Source organism: Physeter macrocephalus, chromosome 10 (assembly GCF_002837175.3).
Source record: "Physeter macrocephalus isolate SW-GA chromosome 10, ASM283717v5, whole genome shotgun sequence".
NCBI lineage: Eukaryota > Metazoa > Chordata > Mammalia > Artiodactyla > Physeteridae > Physeter > Physeter macrocephalus.
The window spans coordinates 74,440,659-74,464,911 of NC_041223.1; the positions used below are offsets into that span (position 1 = coordinate 74,440,659).

At 38.1% G+C, this 24,253-nt stretch overlaps 1 protein-coding gene and 1 long non-coding RNA gene across 11 annotated transcripts in view; one reads left to right on the plus strand and one right to left on the minus strand.

The window, feature by feature from the left end:
- Window positions 1-4,488: 4,488 nt before the first annotated feature.
- LOC129392476 (uncharacterized) lies at window positions 4,489-4,845 on the minus strand. Its single transcript, XR_008618409.1, has 2 exons — window positions 4,757-4,845; window positions 4,489-4,631 (listed from the first exon to the last, which is right to left on the minus strand). It is a non-coding gene; the product is annotated as an uncharacterized lncRNA (long non-coding RNA).
- Window positions 4,846-4,856: 11 nt separating this feature from the next.
- The window catches only part of PHF3 (PHD finger protein 3), a 114,852-nt gene continuing 95,455 nt past the window's right edge, over window positions 4,857-24,253 (plus strand). For 5 of the 10 annotated variants that reach the window (XM_028494680.2, XM_024132946.3, XM_028494684.2 and 2 more), the window contains exons 1-3: window positions 5,085-5,171; window positions 5,886-6,035; window positions 17,514-17,782. In XM_028494680.2, coding sequence (XP_028350481.1) covers window positions 6,034-6,035; window positions 17,514-17,782 — 271 coding nt within the window. In that variant the 5' untranslated portion in view covers window positions 5,085-5,171; window positions 5,886-6,033. Of the gene's footprint in view, window positions 5,172-5,885; window positions 6,036-17,513; window positions 17,783-24,253 lie in introns of those variants that run through there. The other 5 variants (XM_028494681.2, XM_028494682.2, XM_028494683.2 and 2 more) reach the window with 5 other exon arrangements.

Sequence of the window (24,253 nt, forward strand, 5' to 3'; positions counted from 1 at the left end):
GGATGAAATGACTCCAACCCTTCTACACCACACTTGGTCTTCTGGTACCAATGGAGCTGAGCTTTGTACCTTCACATCTCTCAGATTCATTTATTGAACACAGCTCCCTTGGCTTCTGTCTACAGAAGCACTGGGACAAAACTATACTGGACCTGGCTCATGAGAGGTGTTCAGTCTCATGAGACTGGCTGTTCAGTCTCCACTCCTTTTGAGGCCTGGTGCCTGGGGGGGTGTTGGGGGGGTTGATTGGGGCATCAGTGGGTAAGGACAGAGTAAAGGATGATGATGACACAATAAAAATCCTTTCATTAATACATTAAATGGAAAGATATCCCGTGTTTGGGATTAGAAGAATTAATAGTGTTAAAATGTCCATACTACTGAAAGCAATCTACAGATTTAATGCAATCTCTATCAAAATACCCATGACGTGTTTTGCAGAACTAGAACAAATAATCTTAACATTTGTATGAAACCACAAAAAAACCCAAATTTCCAAAGCAATCTTGAGGAAAAAAAAGAACAAAGCTGGAGATATCATGCGCCCTGCTTCTACAAAGCTATTGTACAAAGCTATAGTAATTAAAACAGTATGGTGCTGGCACAAAACCATAATCATAGATCAATGGAATAGACTAGAAAGCTCAGACATGTAAACATTAAGTAGCAAATCCCGAGTCTCCCGTTCCTGTCCTTATTCTGTTAATTGACCATATCTCTGTTCCCCAGACAGTCTCATGCCATTTTTTTCTTAACTGTGATAGTTATATTAGCTCTTCCTTTCTCCTAGATTAACTTCAAAATTCTCTTGCCAAATTAAAAAAGGAATGGTAATACTTTCAGGGGTGATTTTGGGGAGAATTGGCATCTTTATTATATTATTTTTCTCTACCTACAGCATAGTATATATTTTCATTTATTCAAGTTTCCTTTTTTAAAAAGTAACAGTTTTATTGAGATAAAATTTACATACCATACGTCACCCATTTAAAGTGTATAATTCAATTGTTTTTAGGAGATGCACAGACAGGTGTGACCATTATGACAGTCAATTTTAGAACATTTTCATTTCATCATCTTGAAATGAAACTCTAAACATTTAGCCATCACCCCTCTGTCACCCCTTCCCCTCCTAAGCAACCATTAATCTACTTTCTGACTCTATAGATTTACCTATTCTGACCTTTTCATAAAATAAATTTTGTATTTTGTGCCTAGCTTCTTTCATTTAGCATAATGTTTTCAAGGTTCATCCATGTTGTAGCACATATTGGTACTTTTAAAAATTACCGTATCATATTCCATTGTATGGATGTACCACATTTTATTTATTCATACATTTACCTTGTTTCCACCTTTTGATATTATGAATAATGCTGCTATGAACATTCATGTACAACGTTTGGCATGGACATATATTTTCATATCTCTTGTGTATAAACCTAGGAATGGAATTACTGGGTCATATGGTAACTCTATGTTTAAGTTTAAGAACTTCAGACTGTTTTCCAAAGCAGCTGAACCATTTTACATTCCCACCAGCAGTGTACAAGTGTTCTGATTTTCCACATCCTCACCAATAATTGTTATTATCTATCTTTTTGATTATAGAAATCCTAGTGTGTGTGAAGTAGTAACTCACTGTTTCTTTTTTAAATTGAAGGAGAGTTGATTTACAATATTATATTATTTCAGGTGTACAGCATAGTGATTCAGGATTTTTACAGATTATACTCCATTAAACGTTATTACAAGATAATGGCTATATCGTTAAGGACACAACTGGTTAGAAAACTGGCGTCTCACGTCTCTCTTTGCTCCTTCCTTGTACCTTAGAGTTGCTGAAGTGTGCAAAGCTTCTTTTATACCTTGTGCAGTCCTGGTGCATGGAAAAGCTTTATGGTATTGTTTGACCCACGCTCTCTAGATCTCCCTGAACTCTGGTATGCTGTGCAAATTATTCACCCTGGGATGAGGCATGCAATTCCTCTTCACCCATTGTTTGCTGCTGAAAGCCTGAGTGGCTGGGAGCCATCTTTCTGAATTAAGCAGGCAGAGAAAGTGTGGGAAGGGAGCAAGCCCGTCAATCATGAGGTGCACAGCGTTCTGGACGAAGCCTCTAAATTCCATGATGACCTCAGTAAAATGAGTTCAGGATATTTTAACCCCACTGTTTTGATCCCATGTTTAGGAATAAAAACATTTACATGTCTCTTGAACTAGCTTGAAAGTGTGTCTGGTGTATAGAAAGTATTTTCCAGAGAAAACTCCATTAAATAAATTTAATATTTTTACTGATTTTCTGTTCTCTGCAGTTAACTCTTTCAATTTTTCCCCATCTTTACTCTGATGATACTGCAGGGATCAGTGTTTTAGTGATGACAAGCATTTTTTTTTTTTAAGAAGATGTTGTTGGTAGGAGTTTATTAATTTTGTTTATTTACTTTTGCTGTGTTGGGTCTTTGTTTCTGTGCGAGGGCTTTCTCTAGTTGTGGCAAGCGGGGGCTACTCTTCATCGCGGTGCGCGGGCCTCTCACTGTCGCGGCCTCTCTTGCTGCGGAGCCCAGGCTCCAAACGTGCAGGCTCAGTAGTTGTGGCTCACGGGCCTAGTTGCTCCACCGCATGTGGGATCTTCTGGGACCGGGGCACGAACCCACGTCCCCTGCACTGGCAGGCAGATTCTCAACCACTGCACCACCAAGGAAGCCCCAGACAAGCATTTTTTAGGCCAAAATTAACCTTCGTATCTGCATCGTGAGCTGTCTTCCATGGCCGCACTTTCTGCCAGGCTCAATTTTGCAAGATACAATTTTTGTCAATTTTCATTCTTTCACTTCTTTATAGTCAATTATAAATGTACTGTCAGTTTTTGCTATTGTTAGTTGTCTTGTTTTCTATCATATTTAATTTTCCTAAGTTAATTTGTAGTTTTCAATATTACCAATACAATCTGATTTTTCAAAACGTCTTTTAACTAAAACAGCGTCATGCATTAGGTTAGAGCTGTTCCCAGTATTATTATGCTGGTCCTTTCTTCTAGTAACCTTTCTATGGATTGGGTAAAAGAGACATAGTTTGTGTTTACATCTGGATGCCAAAAGCAAGACAAATGTGAATCTAGGTTCTTGGCTGGTTCAAAATAATAAAGTTAAAACATCATGCTCTGTGGCAAGCTGGTTGGCTTTTTAAGGACAGAAATTTTTGTTTTGTAAACGTGACAGGCTTATGGTTCCTATATCTTTTACTTCCATTTTGTTTTTTCATAAATTTATGAAAATTTCTCTAACAAGGTAAGTTTTCTCCCAGCTCCTCTAAGGGGATTTTCCATCTAATGATTTTCCATTCAAGCTCTACTGTATTGAATTCCTTTAGGGTGGAATTTTGTTTCTGACAATAATCTTATTCTTTTCTAATGACTTTTGCAAATTTCACATTGAGGTCCAGGAGAAGAGTAAAGATAAAGTTAGATTTATTTTTGCAATTCATCCTAGACACTGCAAGTGAAAAAACCCTTGACTATTCATTTCTATCCTCCTTTCTCAGAAAAATACTTTAAAAAAGAGAGATTGTAAAACAAGGTTCTGAGGGATTGATGAATCAAGACAGGGGATTGAAATCTAGGATTCCAGCATTAGGACAATCTAAACCTCCTTTGTGGAAGAGCATTTGGTTTGGAGAGTGCTTGAAATGCCACAGACGGGAGAAAGTAAAGAACAGATCTTTACATGCCTGTGAGCTATTATTGGCATTGCATCCTACAGTGTGGCCTGCTGCTGGCTTGAGGCTTAAATCAACAAGTAAAGGTTTTAGAAGAGCACAGCAGGTGCTGGCTGGCTATCATTTTTTAGTGGGTACTGTGATGGTCCCTGCAGTTAGGAGACATTCCTGGTCCTTAAGGGGCTCATCTTGGTCTGGGGGATGACTACCAACAATTACCTGACAGTGCTTGTTAAGGGCTGAGATAGAGGCCCGCCCAAGCTGCTGTGGAGGCACATAACGTAAACCAGTGGTTTTCAAACTTTTTGGTCTCAGAACCCCTCTTCGCTCTTAAAAATTACTGAGGGACTTCCAGGAGTTTTTGTTTATATGGGTTAGTGATATGTATTGATATTTACCGTCTTAGAAATTAAACCTAAGAACAATAAAGAACATTTAAAAAACCCCGAAATTCATTGTTACCATAAATATTTATTATGAAAAATACATTTACCAACAAAATTTAATGAAAGAGTGGCATTGTTTTAAATTTTTGCAAATATCTGCATTGTCGGGCTTCACGGAGGATGGCTGATTCTCCTTTCTGCTTCTGCCTTAAATCGGTTGCTACACGTTGTTTCGGTTGAGGGAGATGAAGAAAATTGGGCCTTATACACATGCCATTGCAAAAGAACTGGAGACCCTCTGAAAGGGCTTGGGGGCCCCCTCCGGAGATCCTCTGGCCACACTTGAGAACTGCTGACTTAGATTAGATCGGGAACATTTCTTGGAGGAGGCAGCTTGAGTCCTGAACGCAGACCGGCTTGCTAACAGGGTAACGAAGAGGGCGAGGCGATTCACGACGGGCCTGCGGTGTAAAGCCCGCAGGGATTCCTGGGCAAGGGGCTCAGTCCGTGCCACCCTCGCCCGCCATTCTGGAACACACACTCAATTAGTAAAAAGCACCTAAGGGGGAGCAGATCTGCCCATCAATATCACATTAAGCAGGAAGCTTTAGCGGTTACTACAACCGAGAGAAAGCAACTGTGTGTAGCCTTACCCCTGGCCCGCGGGCGGTGCCGCGCCCTCGGAAGCCCGGGAGGCTCGCAGCGCGCAGGCGCGGCGCGGCCCCGGAACGGTAAACAGTGCGGTCACGTGACGCGACCCCGCTCCAGCCCCCGCGCCGTCGCCGCACGCCGATGGCTGCGGGGTCTCGCGCCGCCGCACGGTCCCCACGAGGCGAGCGACCCTCGGACCCTGGGCGGCGGCGGCTGCAACGAGGATAAGGAGGGCGGCGCGGAAGACGGGACGGCGTGGTCCGCAGTGGCCGCCCGGGCCGTGAGGAAGCAGAGGCTGTGGCAGCGACGCCTGCGTCCTGCGCGTACCCCCTCTCGGCGCAGCCGGCCCCCTCCTCCGCGGCGGCGCGGCCACCATCTTCCTCTCGCTGCCAGTGGTAGCGCTCGTCGGCGGAGCTGGTGAGTTGCGGCGCGGCCGCGGCCGGGCGACGGGCGGCCCTCCCCTCCCCCAACCCCAGCCCTGCGCCTCCGCGGCCTCCCGCCCTCCCGCGGCCGCGCTCCGCGCCTTCCTCCCGCGCAGCGGGAAGCAGCGGGAAGGCGCCTCTCGGCTTCTTGCGTGCCGCCCTCGGCCCGCCCGCGCCGCCTTTGCCTCCCGGGACCGTTTGGGCCGCTGTGGCGGGGCCGCCGGGCGGAGGGTCGGAGCCGCGGCCTCCCCGCCGGCTCCGCGCCCGGGCCTCGGGGTGAGTGCGCCGCCGCGCGGGCGCGCAGGCCGGGCGGCACGGCGGGCGCTGCCGGGGAGGCCCAGCCCGCAGGCCCCGACCCGGCCCTTCGGCATCGAGCTTTGGGCCCCGGCCCTGCAGCCGGCGCTGGCCTTGGCCGCGAAGCCGAGCCGGGTGCCCGCTGGTGGGGACGAGGAGTCGGCGCTCCATCCACCCTTCTGCGACCGCGCGCTTTTGTGCTCGGGACCCAGACTGCCGACTCCTTTTGCATAGTTTGAAATGAGAAGCCAGGAATCTGGCCTTCGATAATACGTGTAATTTAATGAGCCACTTGTCGATACGTGGGTGTTCATGGTGCTAAATAACTGATCACCTGACCCGGGGGGCGGGGAGGAGGGAGAAAGGGAGGGAATGTTGGTACCGCGCACAGTCCAGTGCCCCTTCTTTTCCCCAGCTGTGTATTGCCGGGTCCGATGACTTTTTCCCCATCTTTGAGTTGTTAAATGCTGTTTTTCGAAGACCGTGATTCGAAGTAATTTGAGTGTGTGATTATCGGTGCTGCTCAGGAATCGTTTGCAGAACATGATCATGAATAGTCATTAATGTAAGTGGCAACAACGACTTAATATCTTCCTCGCCCTGATCTTCATCACATGTAGAGATGCTTAATTTAAAGTGAAACATTGGTAGCTGAGTCTTAGGAAATACGAACTTTACCACGTTATTTTGGGATGGGGGGGTGGAGATACAGTCAGCTACTTACGGAGTGCTTAAATAGTACATTGTTCTACTTAGTTACTGTTTTGGGTTTTAACTTGTCTTCGCATTTCTAAATTGGTTGTTTGAGATCTTCCAAAACTGTGTCTCCATTACTCATTCATTACCTACCATTTTTTGATTCTTGAATGAAGTGTTTGGGATTGTGAAAATGTTGGTAGATGTGGTTCTCTGGTAGAGACACTAGTCAAAGAACCAGGAAATCTTTGCAGCATTTCTTGTTTTTGAATTTGTCTCTTCATTCCAGAGCATAAAAGGTGTTATGTTGGGAAGATTATTGTTTCAGATAGTGATTACTTAACCGTCATTACCACTTAGACCTTTCTTAATTTATTATTATTATTTCTCCTCAGTTCTCTTTACTGGCCATATAGTACGATAATGAATTTTCTCTCCATCAGCATCTTCATCATCACTATTTTAAAATATATACTCCATTTCCCCATGATAGTAACAGAATTTAAGGAAGTACTTTTAATAGCTGTCATTGCGCTGATGAAGCCACACACAGTTCAGTCAGTTCCTTAGCAGCAGAAAGACATCCACTCAACTGAAGTGAGCCACTTGTTAAGTATGCGGAACTACAGCCTTAGAGTTTAAGCTTTATTTGGTAGCTGTATGGGAGATTTGTGAGAAAGATAACACATGAGTTAATGATGGGACACGTTTTCCCCTGTTCTGTGCATGTTTTGTAGGTGCATTTACTGAAGAGCTTGAAAATATAACTTATTATACTGCTTTTGCATCCTTTGGGAGGATAGTGGATTTCCTTATCGATCACAATGAATTAGTTATGCATTCTGTGCTGTTGGGATAGACCTCAGATAACTGTCTAGCTGATCCTGTGATATACTCATCTGTTGCATGTTCAGATAAGTCAAATCTATGAGAAGTGGTTTGTGTAAATGTAGGTGAAAAATAGCTTTGGTCCGAAGCAACTTTCAGGATAGAAAAATGGAAAGGAAGTTGTCTTTATATTAATCATTTAAAACCATAATATTAAAATTTGAATTGTATTGAGTATTGAAATTAGGGAAGGTTGATAATTTTTGACATATAATAGCATGTTAATAAAACTTTTTGATAAAAGTTAGTTTTGGGGTACAAAAATATAGATAATGGTTATCTTCCTTGACATGGTAACTTGGTGCTTGCCTTTTTGATACATTTTGCTTTCCTTTTTCCTTTTTTTTTGTGTTACGCAGGCCTCTCACTGCTGTGGCCTCTCCCGTTGCGGAGCACAGGCTCCGGACGCGCAGGCTCAGCGGCCATGGCTCACGGGCCCAGCCGCTCCGCGGCATGTGGGATCCCCCCAGACCGGGGCACGAACCCGTGTCCCCTGCATCGGCAGGCGGACTCTCAACCACTGCGCCACCAGGGAAGCCCTTGCTTTCTTAAATGTGCTATTTTTATTATTTTTTTCTTTACACAGATTTCTCACGAAATCTTTTTTACTTAATAATTTTTGTCTGGAGGTAAGATCTTTATTATATTTAATGAAGAAATGAGGTTTATTGATTAGCATTTCAGGTTCGTGGATTACCACCACACAGTGTCAGGGAGTGCAAGGTTCTTGGAGTGCTGATTTCTAAATATTTTTGTTCATTTACATTTCATCAATTCTTTTGGACACGTGGTTGTTGGATTTCTTTTCTGCAACAGTACATCTTGGGCTCTATTTCTTTCATTTCTTCTTTGAGCACCCTCTGAGAATCCTGGAGTATCTTTTCAGAAGCATAGAGAACTTATTTTTTAACTACAAAAAATGACTTGGCAAATTGTTACACATTTCTGATGCTGTTGCATTTTTAAGAAAGTAAAAAACTTCTCTTTTAATGTTGCCCTTTGATTACACAGCGAATGATATTGACAGTATTGATTTGATTCAAAATATTTGAGACCCAGGTGCTGTTTGTACACCCAAGGAACATAATCTAGGTTGAGAAACCAGATTCAGACATGAGATGTTAAATCACTGTATTAGAGTTAAAAGAGGAAGATACTTCAAGAGTTACAAAACACATTGTGTGAGGAATTGCCAAATGTATAGACTTGACAATTATGGCCATGCATCATGTATTTAATATAGATCATTTTTTAATGGTCGAGATTAAAATTTTTATGATCGTTTGTATAATGGAGAAAGGATGGAGAGAAATAGTTAAGCAAAAACTTCAATATAGCGTCCTGAAGTTTTATCTTTTGGCACAGTCTGACTTTATTAGGAAAATTTTGAATGGCATAGTAGATTGTACAGAAAAGCTAAAGTTTTAATTGACTCGTAATTTGTGTGAGATGGCCACATGAAACCATTCTAAAATTGTAGTTTTTGAAAGTGAATTGTGAAGTTTGTGGTCGATCACTTCCAAAATGATGTACGTTCTATACACATGGAGGACAGCCATTTTATTTTTTATATGTAGGGAGTGGCTAAGTGCATATTTCCCACTTCATTTTGGAAGTGGGCATGTCACTTTGTTTCCAGTATTTTGATATGTGTTATGAATGTAGACTGCATAAAGTATAGTAGGTTAAAAGTGCAGGCTCAGGAATCTCACTGCCTGGATTCCAGTTTGGGTATACGGGCATACCTCTTGTATTGTGCTTCGCAGATACTGCGTTTTTTACAAATTGAAGGTTTGTGGCAATCAAGCATGGAGCAAATCTCTTGCCGCCGCCCATTTTTTAATAGCATTTGCTCACTTTGAGTCTTCTCTGTCACATTTTGGTAATTCTTAACAATATTTCAAACTTTTGCATTATTACTATATTTGTTATGGTGTTTTGTGATCGGTGTTGATGTTACTATTGTCATTATTTTGGGGCACCACAAATCACAACTTTATAAGATGGTGAACTTAATTGTAAATGTTGTGTGTGTTCTGACTGCTCCACCGACTGGCTGTTCCCTGTCTCTTTCCCTCTCCTTGTGCCTCCCTATTCCTTGAGATGCAACAATATTGAAATTAGGCCAATTAATAACTGTACAATGGCCAGTAAGTGTCCAAGTGAAAGGAAGAGTCCGTGTCCCTCACTTTAAATCAAAAGTTAGAAATGATGAAGCTTAGTGAGGAAGGCATGTTGAAAGCCGAGATAGGCCAAAAGCTCGGCCTCTTGTGCCAAACAGATAGCCAAGTTGTGGATGCAAATGAAAAGTTCTTGAAGGAAATTAAATGTGCTATTCCAGTGAACACATGAATGAAGAAAGTGAAACAGCCTTACTGCTGTTACAGAGAAAGTTTTAGTAGTCTGGAAAGATCAAACCAGCCAAAGCATTCTCTTAACCCAAAGTCTAATCGAGAGCAAGGCCTTATTAACTCTTCAATTTTGTGAAGGCTGAGAGAGGTGGGAAGATACAGAAGGAAAGCTTGAAGTTAGCAGAGGTTGGTTCATGAGGTCTAAGGAAAGAAGTCATTTCCATAACATAGAAATGCAAGGTGAAGCAGCAAGTGCTGATGTAGAAGCTGCAGCAAGTTATCCAGAAGATCTAGCTAAGATAATTCATGAGGGTGGCTACCCTAAACAACAGGTTTTCAATTTAGTCAAAACAGCCTTCTGTTGGAAGAAGATGCCATCTAGGATGTTCATAGCTAGAGAGGAGAAGTCAGTGTCTGGTTTCTGGTTTCAAAGGACAGGCTGGCTCTCCAGTTAAGGGCTATTGCAGCTGGTGACTTCAAGTTGAAGCCTGTGCTCATTCACCATTCTGAAAATCCTAGGGCCCTTAAAAATTATGCTAAATCTACTCTGCCTGTGCTCTGTAAATGGAACAACAAAGCCTGCAAGACAGCACATCTCTTTACAACATAGTTTACTGAATATTTTAAGCTCACTGTTGACCTACTCTCAGAAAAAAAGATTCCTTTCAAAATATCACTGCTCACTGACAGTGCACCTGGTCACCCCAGAGCTCTGATGGAGAGGGACCGTGGGACGAATGGTTTTCATGCCTGCTCACACAACATCCATTCTGCAGCCCACGGATCAAGGAGTCACTTCAACTTTCAAGTCTTATTTTTTAAGAAATACATTTTGTAAGGCTATAGCTGTCATAGATACTGATTCCTCTGAGGGATCTGGGCAGAGTTAGTTGAAAACCTTCTGGAAAGGATTCACCATTCTAGATGTCAATAAGAACATCGTGATTCATGGGAAGAGGTCAAAATATCAAGGTACACAGGAGTTTGGAAGAAGTTGATTCCAGTCCTCATGGATAACTTTGAAGGGTTCAAAGCTTCAGTGGCAGAAGTAATTGTGGTTGTGGCAGTAGTAAGAGAACCAGAATTAGGAGTGGAGCCTGAAGATGTGATTGAATTGCTGCAATCTCATGATAAAATTTGAATGGATGAGGAATTGCTTCTTATGGATGAGCGAAGACAGTGGTTCCTTGAGAAGAAATATTCTCCTGGTGAAGATGCTGTGAAGATTGTTGAAATGACAGTGAAGGATTTAGATATTGCATAAACTTAATTAATAAAGCAGCTACAGGGTTTGAGAAGACTGACTCCAATTTTGAAAGAAGTGATGCAGTGGGTAGCATGCTATCAAACCGTGTGTCGTACTGTAGAGACATTGTGGAAGGAAGAGTCAGTCATTGCAGCAAACTTCATTGTCTTCTGGTTTCAAGAAATTGCTGCAGCTGCGCCAACCTTGAGCAGCCACCACCCTGATCAGTCAGCGCCACCAACATGGAGGCAGGACCCTCCACCAGCAAGACGATTACAGCTTGCTGAAGGCTCAGATACTGGTTAGCATTTTTTAGCAATAAAGTATTTTTAACTAAGTTTTGTACATTGTTTTTTTAGACATAATGCTATTGCATACTTAATAGACTACAGTATATTGTAAACATAGCTTTTATATGCACTGGGAAACCAAAAAATTGGTGTGACTTGCTTTATTGCATGCAATAGTCACTCTATTGTGGTGGTCTGGAACCGACACTGCAGTATCTTTGAGGTACATCTGTCCTGGGTATGTCACCTACACAATGGTCTGGGCCTCAGTTTGCTCCTCTGCAGAATAGAAGTAATAATTGCACCCACCTCACAGGGTTGTTGTGAGAAACTAATGAGATTCGCATACAGTATAGTTAGCACAGGGGCCTGGCACATAGTACATGCTCAGTACATGTTAGCTTGGTCTGTTATTACTTAGGCCATAGTTTTGATGACTTGTACTGTTTCTGTGGTTCATCCAAACTGCTAGAGCCTCTCATAATGACAATAGGGTATGGTTGTAAACTTTGAAGGTAATTTTCTTACTAAAATAGCTAAGTAATTCTGCTTTTGCCAGTCTCAACTTGTACTCGATAGTTCTTTTTCTAGGTTCTTAGGTCTGCTTTGGTCTTAGTATGGCAGTCATCTTGGAATCTTATATATTCTTTTTACCTGATAAATTCAGAAACAAAGTTAACGATCCTTGTTTTTTTCTTATGTAGTCTTGCCAGTAGATTCTAACCAATGAAACTGGACCAGAATTTGAAATGGGTGTGTAGAGCAGGGGATGAGGTTGCATTGCTTCTAGAATTGTACTTTTTAGAATTGTGTTATACCACACGTCTTAACCATTTAGTGATTTTCCTTGACTTTGTCTTGGAAAGATAACTTATTCGTCTTTAATATTGTTATATCATGGTGGTGAAGAACTGACCTTTGTGTCAGTGGATTTGAGTTCTAGCTCTGTCACTTATTTATTCTGTAATATTGGGTGTAACTTTGCTAAGCTTTAGCTTCTCTCTTATAAATTGAGAATAATAATAATAGCTGCTTAATTGTGTGGCTGTGAAGTTTAATGACATTATACATTTAAGTTAGCATGGTGCCTGGCACATAATAAATAGTGAATTTAACTGTGTGAAGAGATAATGCAGGGCAGCGGTAAGTGCATTGACTTTTGAATGAAAATTTTTGCGTTCAGATTTCAGCTCCACCACTTACTATAGCAAGTAGTTTAACCTCTCTAATTCCAGTTTTATTTATTTTTGTATAATCAAGGTTATACTATAACACTGTTGTGAGGAATAAATTAATAAATATAGAGCAGAGTTTCTTAAGCTCAGCACTGTTTTTTGGCTGGCTAATTCTTTGTGGTGGGGTTTCCTAGTGCATTGTAGTGTGTTTACTAGATGCCAGTAGCATGCCCTCCAGTTTTGATGACCAGAAATGTCTCCATTTTCGAATTAAGCCAAATGTCCTCTGGAGAGGCTTAATCGCCTCTGATGCTCTGATGGAGAACTAATGTAAAGCATGTCGCGCGTCGCCTGGCCTGAAGTTAGAGCACATTAAGCTTTATATATTAGCATTGTTTAGGAGTGGCACCTTTGTTCCTACTGCTCCTGCCGCTGTCTGTTAGAAACTTGCTGAGAGTGAGCGTGCCTCATGAACTGACAGCTTAACTTAATCTGTGGTGTCAGGGTCGGAAGGCAACAAGCAGTTCCATTCTCAGTGCCTTTGCATTTAGGTCTTTGCCTGAATTGCTGTTCCGCATTTATGCGTGGATCACTCCCTCATTTCAGGTTTTGGCTCACATGTTGCCCTTACTAGCAAGGCCTACATTTACTGTCTTAACGTAGAATGCTCTCCTCCCATCACTATTACAGTGTTTAATTATTATTCATAGATTTTATAATCTTCTGGTATATATTTGTCCCCCCACCAACATACTCATACACACGCGCGCGCGCGTGCACGCGCCTTCGATAGCTTTAGTGACTTACTGGTAGGCTTATTCTGTGCAATTTTTTAAGGAAGATATGATAAAATGCATAGTTTTACTTTGAGGATGTTTTTGAGAAGTTGAGGTAGTCAATTTTAGTTTGCTCTTAATTTAAAGGGGATTTTGGTAGAAGTGTAATTTTTTTCCCCTGTTGGTGTTTTCTAAATCTTTTTGCATTCTATTCATACATGAAACACTTAGAAAACAATATACACTGGTTTTTATCAGTGTAAATGAAATTTGGCTGCAGTATAATTCTCTGAGTGATAGATGAAACAAGTGGGAAATATCTCTGGACTCAGATTAAATTTTATTCAGGGTGTTAGTACTGATACTTATTTTTAGTTGAATTCTGAGTCTTTCTAAATGGTCCATTAGGACCAAACTCTGGCATTCATAATTAGCACCTGCTGTTCTTTTGCCTGGAGTAGCCTCCGGACCTTTAGGATCAAGCTCACATGTCACCTGCTTAGCCTTTCTTGGCCTCATGGATTTTACCTTCCTCTGTGGCACTGAGCCCTTCAGTATGACACTTTCATATTTTGTTGTGATGTTTATATGTTGTATTTGTTTATATGTCCATACTTGATTTTGGATGAGTTCCTTGAATTTGAGACTGGGGTTTGTTTCACTGGTATACTTATGATAGTTTTTTTTTTTTTTTTTTGATAGTACTTCAATAGTAGGTACTTGATAAATACATGAATAAATGAGTAATTTTGAATTAAGCAAATTATCCAATTCGACTTAGCTGGATACATCCTATTGTCTGCAAACTTGAGGTGTGACTGTGAACCCATAAGTAATTTCTGATTTTAGCGTGTATGTATTCCCAAGTTAATAGTATCAATTCAGTTGCATACATGCATATCATTAGTCTCTCAAAATACATCCTAGATAGGTTCGTTATGTTCTGTTATGAAATGCCAAATGTAAGGAAGCATTTAAGTAAAATTTCAGTGTAAGAAACAGGAATTTGTTTATTTATTTACTTTTTTTTTTGGCTGTTTTGTGCGGCCTGTGGGATCTTAGTTCCCCAACCAGGGATTGAACCCTGGCCCTCAGCAGTGAAAGCACAGAGTCTTAACCACTGGACCACCAGGAATTTGTTTAAATCAAGCAATTTGTTTAACAGAGACACTGAATCATCTCTTAAATTTCTCCTTAATTAGATCGATTATCTTTGTCTATCTACATGGCTAGGTATTTCAGGATATTGTATTTTAGGTTAGTGTTCATTTGTTTTGAAAAAGACCTTATTTTGGAGTAGTTTTAGATATATAGAAAAGTTGCAAACATAGTGTAGAATTCCCATATACCCTTTATCTAGGTTTCTTGTTACATCTGACATAATGCTAAGGTCTTTATCAGAACTAGAGGTTAACATTAGTATTAACTAAACTCCAGACTTTATTCTGATTTTTCACCAGTTTTATTTTTCCACTACTGTCCTTTTTCTGTTCCATGACGCAAATCAGGATACCACATTGTGTTTAGTAGATTAGTGTGTTCATGTTAAGTAAGGTTAATACTTCTACAATTGGCTAACATTTGTTTTACAATTTAGCATGGACAGTTTTAATTTTATTTTTGATATATTGAGCACCTGATATCTGAAACTGATTTTTTAAAATAAATGACTGTTTTATATCTCCATTCATTGTCACTTTTAAGATAATCTTGCGATGTGGCTGTATACTGTGATTTGGGGCATTCTTCCTTTGGAATTGGCTCCAGAGCCTGTTGGAACGACTTAAGAAAATTCAGTCTTACCAATTTATAACAATTTCACAAAACAGTTCTGTAGAAGTTGTTTTCTTTGGACCCATAAGTTTGGGGTGCTTTATACCATATTTTGTCTTGTAAGATCCCCAGTTGCATTGGCATATTAAAGGTGTCTTGCACAATGGTAGCTGGTTAGTGAACACTTTTTGAATAAATTAAAGGTATTAAAGAAACGTAACTTTGTTATATCAGTCTTTCTCGACATTTGACGCTTTTATGCTAATCTATTTATTTAATCCAGGGCAACACACTTTATATAAATCATACTAGTTTTGGCCGAAAAAAACCCACCCCATACTGGAAAATTAAGTTCACTCATCTTATTTACAGTATGCTTTACTTTTTTTTTTTAAAAATTGATCTTTTAAAGACTAAATATTGTTTGCTGTTGAGATTAAAAAATATGCCACAGGCTCTGAAGGCACGTTGTAGTAAAAGAGTTTGGGATGATTCACTAATAGTATCATTGAAGAAACAATATATTGCTCATTTAGATCACCCTTTAGAATGGGCTGGTTTTCGGTATAGCTAGGTGATTTCGAGCCATGTAACTGTACTTTCTGAATGTTGTGAATATCCCCACCACTTAAATGCACACAGGCAGAAGTTGGTGCAACAGAAAGACTAACCTCAGGTGAAGTTTGTAGAATTTCCCAGACTTGTGTTGCTATGGGAATGAGTGTGTTGTTAGTAGATTCAGCATACTGTTTTTATAAGGAAAGTCAACCATTTGTTTCTAGAGCTGGAATTGCCTTTTCTTCTTTGTTTCATCTGGGATGCAACTCTGAAGAGGAGGTTGTTTCTGCTTGTGGTAAACTTTGGATTCCAGTATATTCAGATAAACACATTTGTTGATAGTTCTGGCTGATTACTTTTGTAGACATTTAGTAATGTTTTTGTAAGTTATTTTTAATTACCAGAAATTTATTATACTAAAATTTCTTTGGAACCTAAAAACGTATTAGTGGAAGTATTGATGATATATGATAATTGAGCCTTTCTTAGGTACTGAGATCAGATAGTTTCAGGGAATTAAAACTTTTCCTGACTTTTCTTCACCATTGTAGCTCACAGTTTTCTCTAAATGCTATAAAGAATGCATGTAAGATAATCAGCCAATCAGTTAACATTTTTAGTGCTTTATTAATATTTCAATATAAATAAGTTGCAAAATTTGAGAAAAGATACTGAAATCCTGTATTTAGCAGAGGATTAACTTTTGTGAGAATGAGGACATTTTCTTTCCTTTTCTTTAAATTTTAAATTGAGTTACAGTGAACTGCATCCATTTAAAATGAACAGATTGGTGAATTTTGGTGTGTATATACACTCATAAAACCACTACCACAATCCAGATTTAGGACATTTTCATCATCTTCCAAAATATATTCCTGTTCTTTTGCAGTCAGTTCGTTTTGCAGTCAGTTCCGTTCCCTCTCTTATCCAAGGCCCCAGGCAACTACTGATTTGTTGGAAAATGTTTTTAAAGAAGAACCTTTAATGAGTCAAATCTAGTCAATTTCTAGCTTTGTAGCTCAGTGTGAAAGGGTTAGAGTTACCACCTTGGGCTATGTAGCCTTGAAACCTGGGTTTGAATCTTTGGCTCTGTTTTGTGACTTTGGGGAAGACGTTTAAACTATTTAAATGCATTTTGTCTACAAAACAAGGATAGTAATAGAGTGTATTATTTGTTATCACTGGGCATACATGAATTAAAAATGTAGGTAAAATGTTTAGCAGCATGTAATATATACCTGGTAAATTGTATAATATTTTTGAACTTTGTATTCTCTCATTTTTATAGGGGAAAGAATTCAAGGACAGTTTGAGGAAATTTTGGTAGATTTGGAGCTAAGAATTTTGGAATCCAAGAAGTTCTGGGTTAATTAGTGGAATTTTCTAGTTAACTGAATATTACTAGATTTTATTTAGTCGACTCTTGCCCACCACCCAAAATACATTGGTTCAGTATTCTCTGAAACCAACTTTTGATAATCGAGGCTCCTCCAGAGCATGAAGTGACCTTTGCTGAGCAATGCCTGCAGTGTAGGTATAGTTCAAATAGGAGATCAGCTCCATATCTTTATAGACCGCACATAACTCACTAAAATAAATTTAAGTCTCTGGTATATTGGTTTGTCATTTATCTCATTTTATCTTAAAAGGGGTTCCCCCCCAAAATGTGTGTATGTGCACGTCTGTGCCTGCATGTATGTAGTTTTTTGAGTTTTGATTTGTTGGGTTTAGTTAATCATTTCTTTCTGTTTTTTCTCCTTACCCCTACAAAAAACCCTTTTTGTCTTTCTTTAAATAATTTAAATGCATTGTAAATAAGACAAGGCTATTTTACAGTTTTAATAGGTATGGGACAATAATTTAAATGATTTGGTTTTAGCTCTTTTATATGGATTTTTACTAATAAGCAGTGTCTGAGTCTTAATTTATGAAAAGATTATGGTTAAAAACATATGGTTTTTATGGTTTAAGCCATGTAATTCTTTCAAATGTGTCAAATTAATGGACTATATATACATAGTTTTTTTTCCCTAGAAAAGTGAATTAAATAAACATTTAATAGGATCTCTGGTAAAGTGAAATTTTACATGCATGATGAAGAAACATTGTGTAGCAAAGATTCATTCTACATGTCCAAATGTATATTCTAAAAGCAGTGAGGGTTTTTTTTTTAAACCATTCAGAAATACCAAAATGTGTTCTAGACTCAAAACTATTAAAATAATTTGGTTTTAGGTGATTATCAATTGATAGCTTTATTTCTTATGGTATTTTTTTTGTCTTTCTATAGGGCTGAAAGACACACAGAAGTCTTCATGGATATAGTTGATACATTTAATCATTTAATTCCTACTGAACACTTAGATGATGCCCTATTTCTAGGATCCAACCTGGAGAATGAAGTCTGTGAGGATTTTAGTACAAGTCAAAATGTCTTAGAGGACTCGCTGAAGAACATGCTCAGCGATAAGGATCCTATGCTAGGATCTGCAAGTAACCAGTTCTGTTTGCCTGTTTTGGATAGCAATGATCCCAATTTCCAGATGCCTTGTTCAACAGGTAATTCTTACTTTTTTTTTTTTTTTTTTTTTTTTTTTTTTTAGTCTGCAATTTAAAGTAAAGATTTTTTTTTTTAGATGAGGGTAGTGCATTTAGGGTTCTTTTCTTTGAATTTAGAGCTCCTTTTCTAGGCATCACAATTAGAATTTAAAATTTAAATTTTCTTCCAAGAAATGTGGAATTATTATCTTCAAGGATATTGTAGATATAGATAGGGTTACCACATAATTTGTCGTCCAGAATGGGATGCTTTTTTGAGAATCATAGGGGGTGCTGTTAATAATTACATCATGACAACAGGTCATGATTGGGACTCTCTCTAGCAAGTAGGGATTGCCTTGCCAATGGGGACATGGTGTCATCCCAGGCCTGTTGGAGTCAAGGGGAATGGCTGAATTGACCTTTTTCAGTGCCCCTCCCTGCCCTTCAAATTTAATACATTGTGTGCTCCCATTTCAGATCTTTTAGTATTTTGTACTTGTATCTCAAACCCAGAGAAAGAACTGTAGACCTTTGCTGTCCAGCATAGCAACCACTAGCCACTTATAACTGTTGGCCTAATTGGAGATGAAATGAGTCTGGTCCTAATTGGAGATGTGCTCTAAAATGCACATTTGATTTCAGTGTGAAAAAAAGCTTGTAAAATATTTCATCAAGTTTTAAAAATGTAGATTACACGTTGAGGTGATATTTTTGGTTAAATAAAATATTGTATTAAAATTAATTTCACCTGTTTTTACCTTTTTTTTTTTTAAAGTGGCTCCTTGAACATTTAAAATTACTTATGTGGCTTGCATTATATTTCCATTGGACAGCACTGCTTTAGGATCTATAGTTGAAGTAACTGAAAGATAGTAACTTTCAGAGGATATTAACTTTCTGTAGGGCTAATCAAATTCTTAAAAAGAGATTACTTCAGAGATACATTAATATGTGGAAAAAATATGTAGGTGTTCCTTTATAAAGCAAAGAAAATATTACAACAAACTTTGGAGCAATTAGCTATTCTGTAAGCTAAAATTAGACAAAGGAAAATCAGCTTCACATGGAGAAGTTAGGCTTTTTTCCCTCTCCGTTTCCCTAGAGTAGTTCAGGTTTACGTGGTGGTGTTCAGTTTTTCAATAACTCTAGACGTTTTCTGCACTACAGTTTTTCAGTATTTTTCATTTCCTTTTAATATTTTCTACGTAATATTTTGATATAGTAATACTTAAAGTCTGGTTTAGGTGGCCTGCTATTCATCAGATTTGTCAGATTTCTCTGCCTGAAGACTCAACACTTTGGCTTCTAGGAATTTTTTCATTTTAACAACTCCTTAATACTGAAGTCTTTTGAATTGTTTGTTAATAATGGTATATCTCTGAATTATATACATTGTGTTGTGTTATCGCATAGGTTTACATTGTTTTTGTTGTTGTATTCTTAAATGTTTTAAAGCTTTTAAAATTTTGTTTTATGTATGCACTGTTCCTGTGTCAGTACAATATATCTAATTATTGTGAAGCACTTTTGACACTGGTTATATGCACAAAATTTCACAGTTTAGTCTAAATTCAGAAAAAACGTTTATTGAATACGTAAGTGCTTATTATTAGAAATACAGTAACCGTTTCAGGGATGTTGTATTGGGCCTGGAACTGGCAAATCTATCATCCTTTTAGACTTTCTTATAAAATTACAGCCCTTTAGAAATACTGGTATTCTTACTTGCAGTCTTTTTTTTTTTTTTTTTTTAAATTCCTGTCGATGTGTAAAGTTTTTTTTTTCATATGAAAAGTCTCTTTGGTTGAACATTTCTTTTGCTAATAGACTTAGAACATCTTTATTGAAGTACTTAAATTTTTTTGAGGTCTGATTAATACTTGTGTACGATTTCATTGTAAACTAGCTTTTTAATTTAAGAATCTATAAGTATAAATATTTTCTCAATTTTCTTATTTTAAATTTGTTTGCTACAATTATTTATCTTGGTTTTAAAACAACTATTTGTGTTAATATATATGATATCTATACGCTTTTAAGATATGTAAGGGAATATGTGGGGGTAACTTAAAATTGTAAAGCTCTTTATAGGATTGCTTAGATTTCATTGTGCCATCAGGCAGGGGATTTATTTTGATTGTTTCAAAGTTCCTTTTGCCCTTTGGGATATTTGGTTTGGTAAAAGGCCAGTATATTTTCTAATGATAGCAAACTGGAAAATATTAAAATTAAAAAAAATTTTGTTTTCAGCTATTCACAAACTGCTTCAACTTTTTGCTATAAGATAAAAGTGACATAGTTCTTACCCAGATGTTTGTACCTGGCTCTATATGTTTTTACTACTTGTCTTGACTGAAGCATAGCAGGGAAATGGCTCTATCAGTATTCCTCAGGCCGTTGAAAGCTATAGATTATGGTTATTTTGTAACCTTTGTCTTAACAGTGCGAAAGGTAGCAAACAATAACTGCTGTCTTGTTCTCTACTATTCTGATGTAGGTTGGTTTGCTGTAGTTGTTAAAGACCAGTTGTTGAATGTCTTGCATTATATTTCAGCTGTCTCCAGAAATCATAGAGAAGCTTTAACAATTATAAAAATAGGAAAGAAAATGGTAGATCACTTTTAGTGCTCTGCAGTTGCACAAAAGTTAGGATGCTTATTGTTTCATTTTGAGAGACAATAAGTAGATTTCTGATCCTCTTTTTGAATGCTTTTGACTCCATAAAGTATTTCTTTATGTAAATGCAGTGTTTGCATATGGTTTTTAGATTTACCCAGTAATACATTTTATTTTTTTAATGTTATTTATTTATTTTAAAAAATATCTTTATTGGAGTATAACTGCTTTACAGTGTTGTGTTAATTTCTGCTGAACAACAAAGTGAATCAGCTCTATGTATACATATATCCCAATATCGCCTCCCTCTTGTGTCTCCCTCCCACCCGCCCTATCCCACCCCTCTAGGTCGTCATGAAGCATAGAGCTGATCTCCGTGTGCTATGCAACAGCTTCCCACTAGCCATCCATTTTACATTTGGTAGCGTATATATGTCAGTGCTACTCTCTCACTTTGACCCAGCTTCCCCTTCCCCCGCCGTGTCCTCAAGTCCGTTCTCTACGTCTGCGTCTTTATTCCTGCCCTGCCACTTGGTTCATCAGTACCGTTTTTTTTTTAGATTCCATATATGTGTGTTAGCATATGGTATTTGTTTTTCTTTTTCTGACTTATTTCACTCTGTATGACAGACTCTGAGTCCATCCACCTCATTACAGATAACTCAATTTTGTTCCTTTTTATGGCTGAGTAATACTCCATTGTATATATGTGCCACATCTTCTTTATCCATTCATCTGTTGATGGACATTTAGGTCGCTTCCATGTCCTGGCTATTGTAAATAGTGCTGCAGTGAACACTGTGGTACGTGTCTCTTTTTGAATTATGATTTTGTCAGGGTATATGTCCAGTAGTGGGATTGCTGGGTCGTATGGTAGTACTATTTTTAGTTTTTTAAGGAATCTCCATACTGTTCTCCATAGTGGCTGTATCAATTTACATTCCCACCAACAGTGCAGAGGGTTGTCTTTTCGTCTTGTTTATGGTTTCCTTTGCTGTGCAAAAGCTTTTAAGTTTCACTAGGTCCCATTTGTGTATTTTAAATTTTATTTCCATTACTCTAGGAGGTGGGTCAAAAAGGATCTTGCTGTTATTTATGTCATAGAGTGTTTTGCCTATGTTTTCTTCTATGAGTTTGATAGTGTCTGGCCTTACATTTAGATCTTTAATCCACTTTGAGTTTATTTTTGTGTACGGTGTTAGGAAGTGTTCTAATTTCACTCTTTTACATATAGCTGTCCAGTTTTCCCAGCATCACTTACTGAAGAGGCTGTCTTTTCTCCACTGTGTATTCTTGCGTCTTTTATCAAAGATAAGGTGACTGTATGTGCGTGGGTTTATCTCTGGGCTTTCTATCCTGTTCCATTGATCTATATTTCTGTTTTTGTGCCACTACCATACTGTCTTGATTACTGTAGTATAGTCTGAAGTCAGGGAGGCTGATTCCTCCAGCTCCGTTTTTCTTTCTCAAGATTTCTTTAGCTATTCGGGGTGTTTTGTTTTTCCATACAAATTGTAAAATAGTTTTCTCTAGTTCTGTGAAAAATGCCATTGTTTATTTGATAGGGATTGCATTGAATCTGTAGGTTGCTTTGGGTAGTATAGTCATTTTCACATTGTTGAGTCTTCCAGTCCAAAAACATGGTATATCTCTCCATCTGTTTGTATCATCTTTAATTTTTTTCATCAGTGCCTTATAGTTTTCTGCATACAGGTGTTTTGTCTCCTTAGGTAGGTTTATTTCTAGGTATTTTATTCTTTTTGTTGCAGTAGTAAATGGGAGTGTTTCCTTAACTTCTCTTTCAGATTTTTCATCATTAGTGTATAGGAATACAAGAGATTTCTGTGCATTAATTTACTATCCTGCTACTTTACCAAATTCATTGATTAGCTCTAGCAGTTTTCTGGTGGCATCTTTAGGATTTTCTATGTATAGTATCATGTCATCTGCAGACAGTGACAGTTCTACTTCTTTTCCGATTTGTTTTCCTTTTATTTATTTTTCTTTTCTGATTGCCGTGGCTAAAGCTTCCAAAACTATGTTGAATGATAGTGGTGAGAGTGGGCACCCTTGTCTTGTTCCTGATCTTAGAGGAAATGCTTTCAGTTTTTCACCATTGAGAATGAGGCTGTGGGTTTGTCATATGTGGCCTTTAGTATGTTGAGGTATGTTCTCTCTATGCCCACTTTCTGGAGAGTTTTTATCATACATGTTACCCAGTAATACATTAAAAAAAATTCCAGTAAGTGAGGAAATTCATTAAGTATTTGATCTTGATGATCAAACCAATTATTTGTATTCTTAAAAATTCCTGTTATCCTTAAAATAAAACTAATATTTTCCCAAGTAATAGGTTCAAGATACTGCCTATATTAGTTGTATACTATGTGAGGAATGTATTAAAAATCATTGAAATGGTGTTTGAAAAACTGGCATTATCAGTGTCATAAAGAAATGTTAATTTTATCTTACTTTACAAACAAATGTATGCCCCTTTTATGTAGACAGCTATGACTCATAAGTGTGAAACAAATCTTGTATTTATGAACCATTTCTTTACATGGTATATTGAATAGAAATGTTCAGTGGCTGTAATTTGATTTATTTCTTTAAGGCCAGGAAGATGGGTGCACTGTAGATAATATGGATATTCAGATCAGCCTGTCATTCACCTAGCGCTTGTAGCTACTGCATCCTTCAGTGAAACCAAGATGTCCTTTCCAGGCTATATCATGGCTTACAAAACCATCCTTCACTAAATTAAAAAAAAAAATCCCTCCTGTAGCATGATTTTTGGAGATTAAAAACATCAGTCATTGAATTCAGTATCTTACATATTAAGAGTTGATTCATATTGTGTATTTGATTTTTCAGTTGTATAGAAATTCATATTGTTTAGTTTTTCCAATAGTAAATTTCTGCTAGCATGCATATGTGATGGTTGTTTCCTATCAAGAATGCCATTGATAATATATAACGTCAAGTAGCATTGTTTAATAAGAATCTTAGCTTGTGCTGCCTTTCTTCTGAGCATAGTATTGTTAATACATGTTAAGACTGGTTTTACAAGTTGCTTAGCAGTAGTGTGATTTGGTCCTTTTTTTAGCACACAGATTTTTAACTTTTAATCATAACTCTGTAGTTTGGGGCTTCATCATTAGAGGCAGAATTCATCTGTGTAATATTTTAAAAATTATGGTACTTGTTCTGAAAAGATGATTGTTATCCTTTTGCATCATTGAGATTTGTTTAAAAGGTGTAAGTTTTCATGGCTTCGTGCTTCTCTTGGACAGCATTTCAAATCAGTACATTGAACTAAACACAGTGGACCCCTGGTCCAATAAAATTCAGTTGTCAGATATTAATTATTGTTTTCCTTATTTGTACTTTATTTGTGGGGGCAGCAAACTCTTTGTGCAAATTTATTACACCTGTCGATCCAAGTACACATATACATTCATTACGTATTTGCACTGGGGTCTTTTTTTCACTGTTTTTATTATCCTGAGTAGTAGTGTTTATTGATTTTTTTTACCATTGATCTTTCTGAACATCTTTTTGCCATTGATCTTATTTTTGAGAGTTGCATTTGAACAAGAAGATACAAATTTAGTACATGTAAAGTAGTTATGCAAATGAGATGAACATATATTGGTTAAGATAGAGCATATGCTCTTCAGTTGAATGTTAGTGGCGAGTAACTGATTAGCCTTGTAAGAACATTCATAGTCTTTAAGAATAGAACTTTATTTCTGTAAGATTGATCATTAATATTATATATTTTGAGGGGCTTCCCTGGTGGCGCAGTGGTTGAAAATCCGCCTGCCGATGCAGGGGACACGGGTTTATGCCCCGGTCTGGGAAGATCCCACA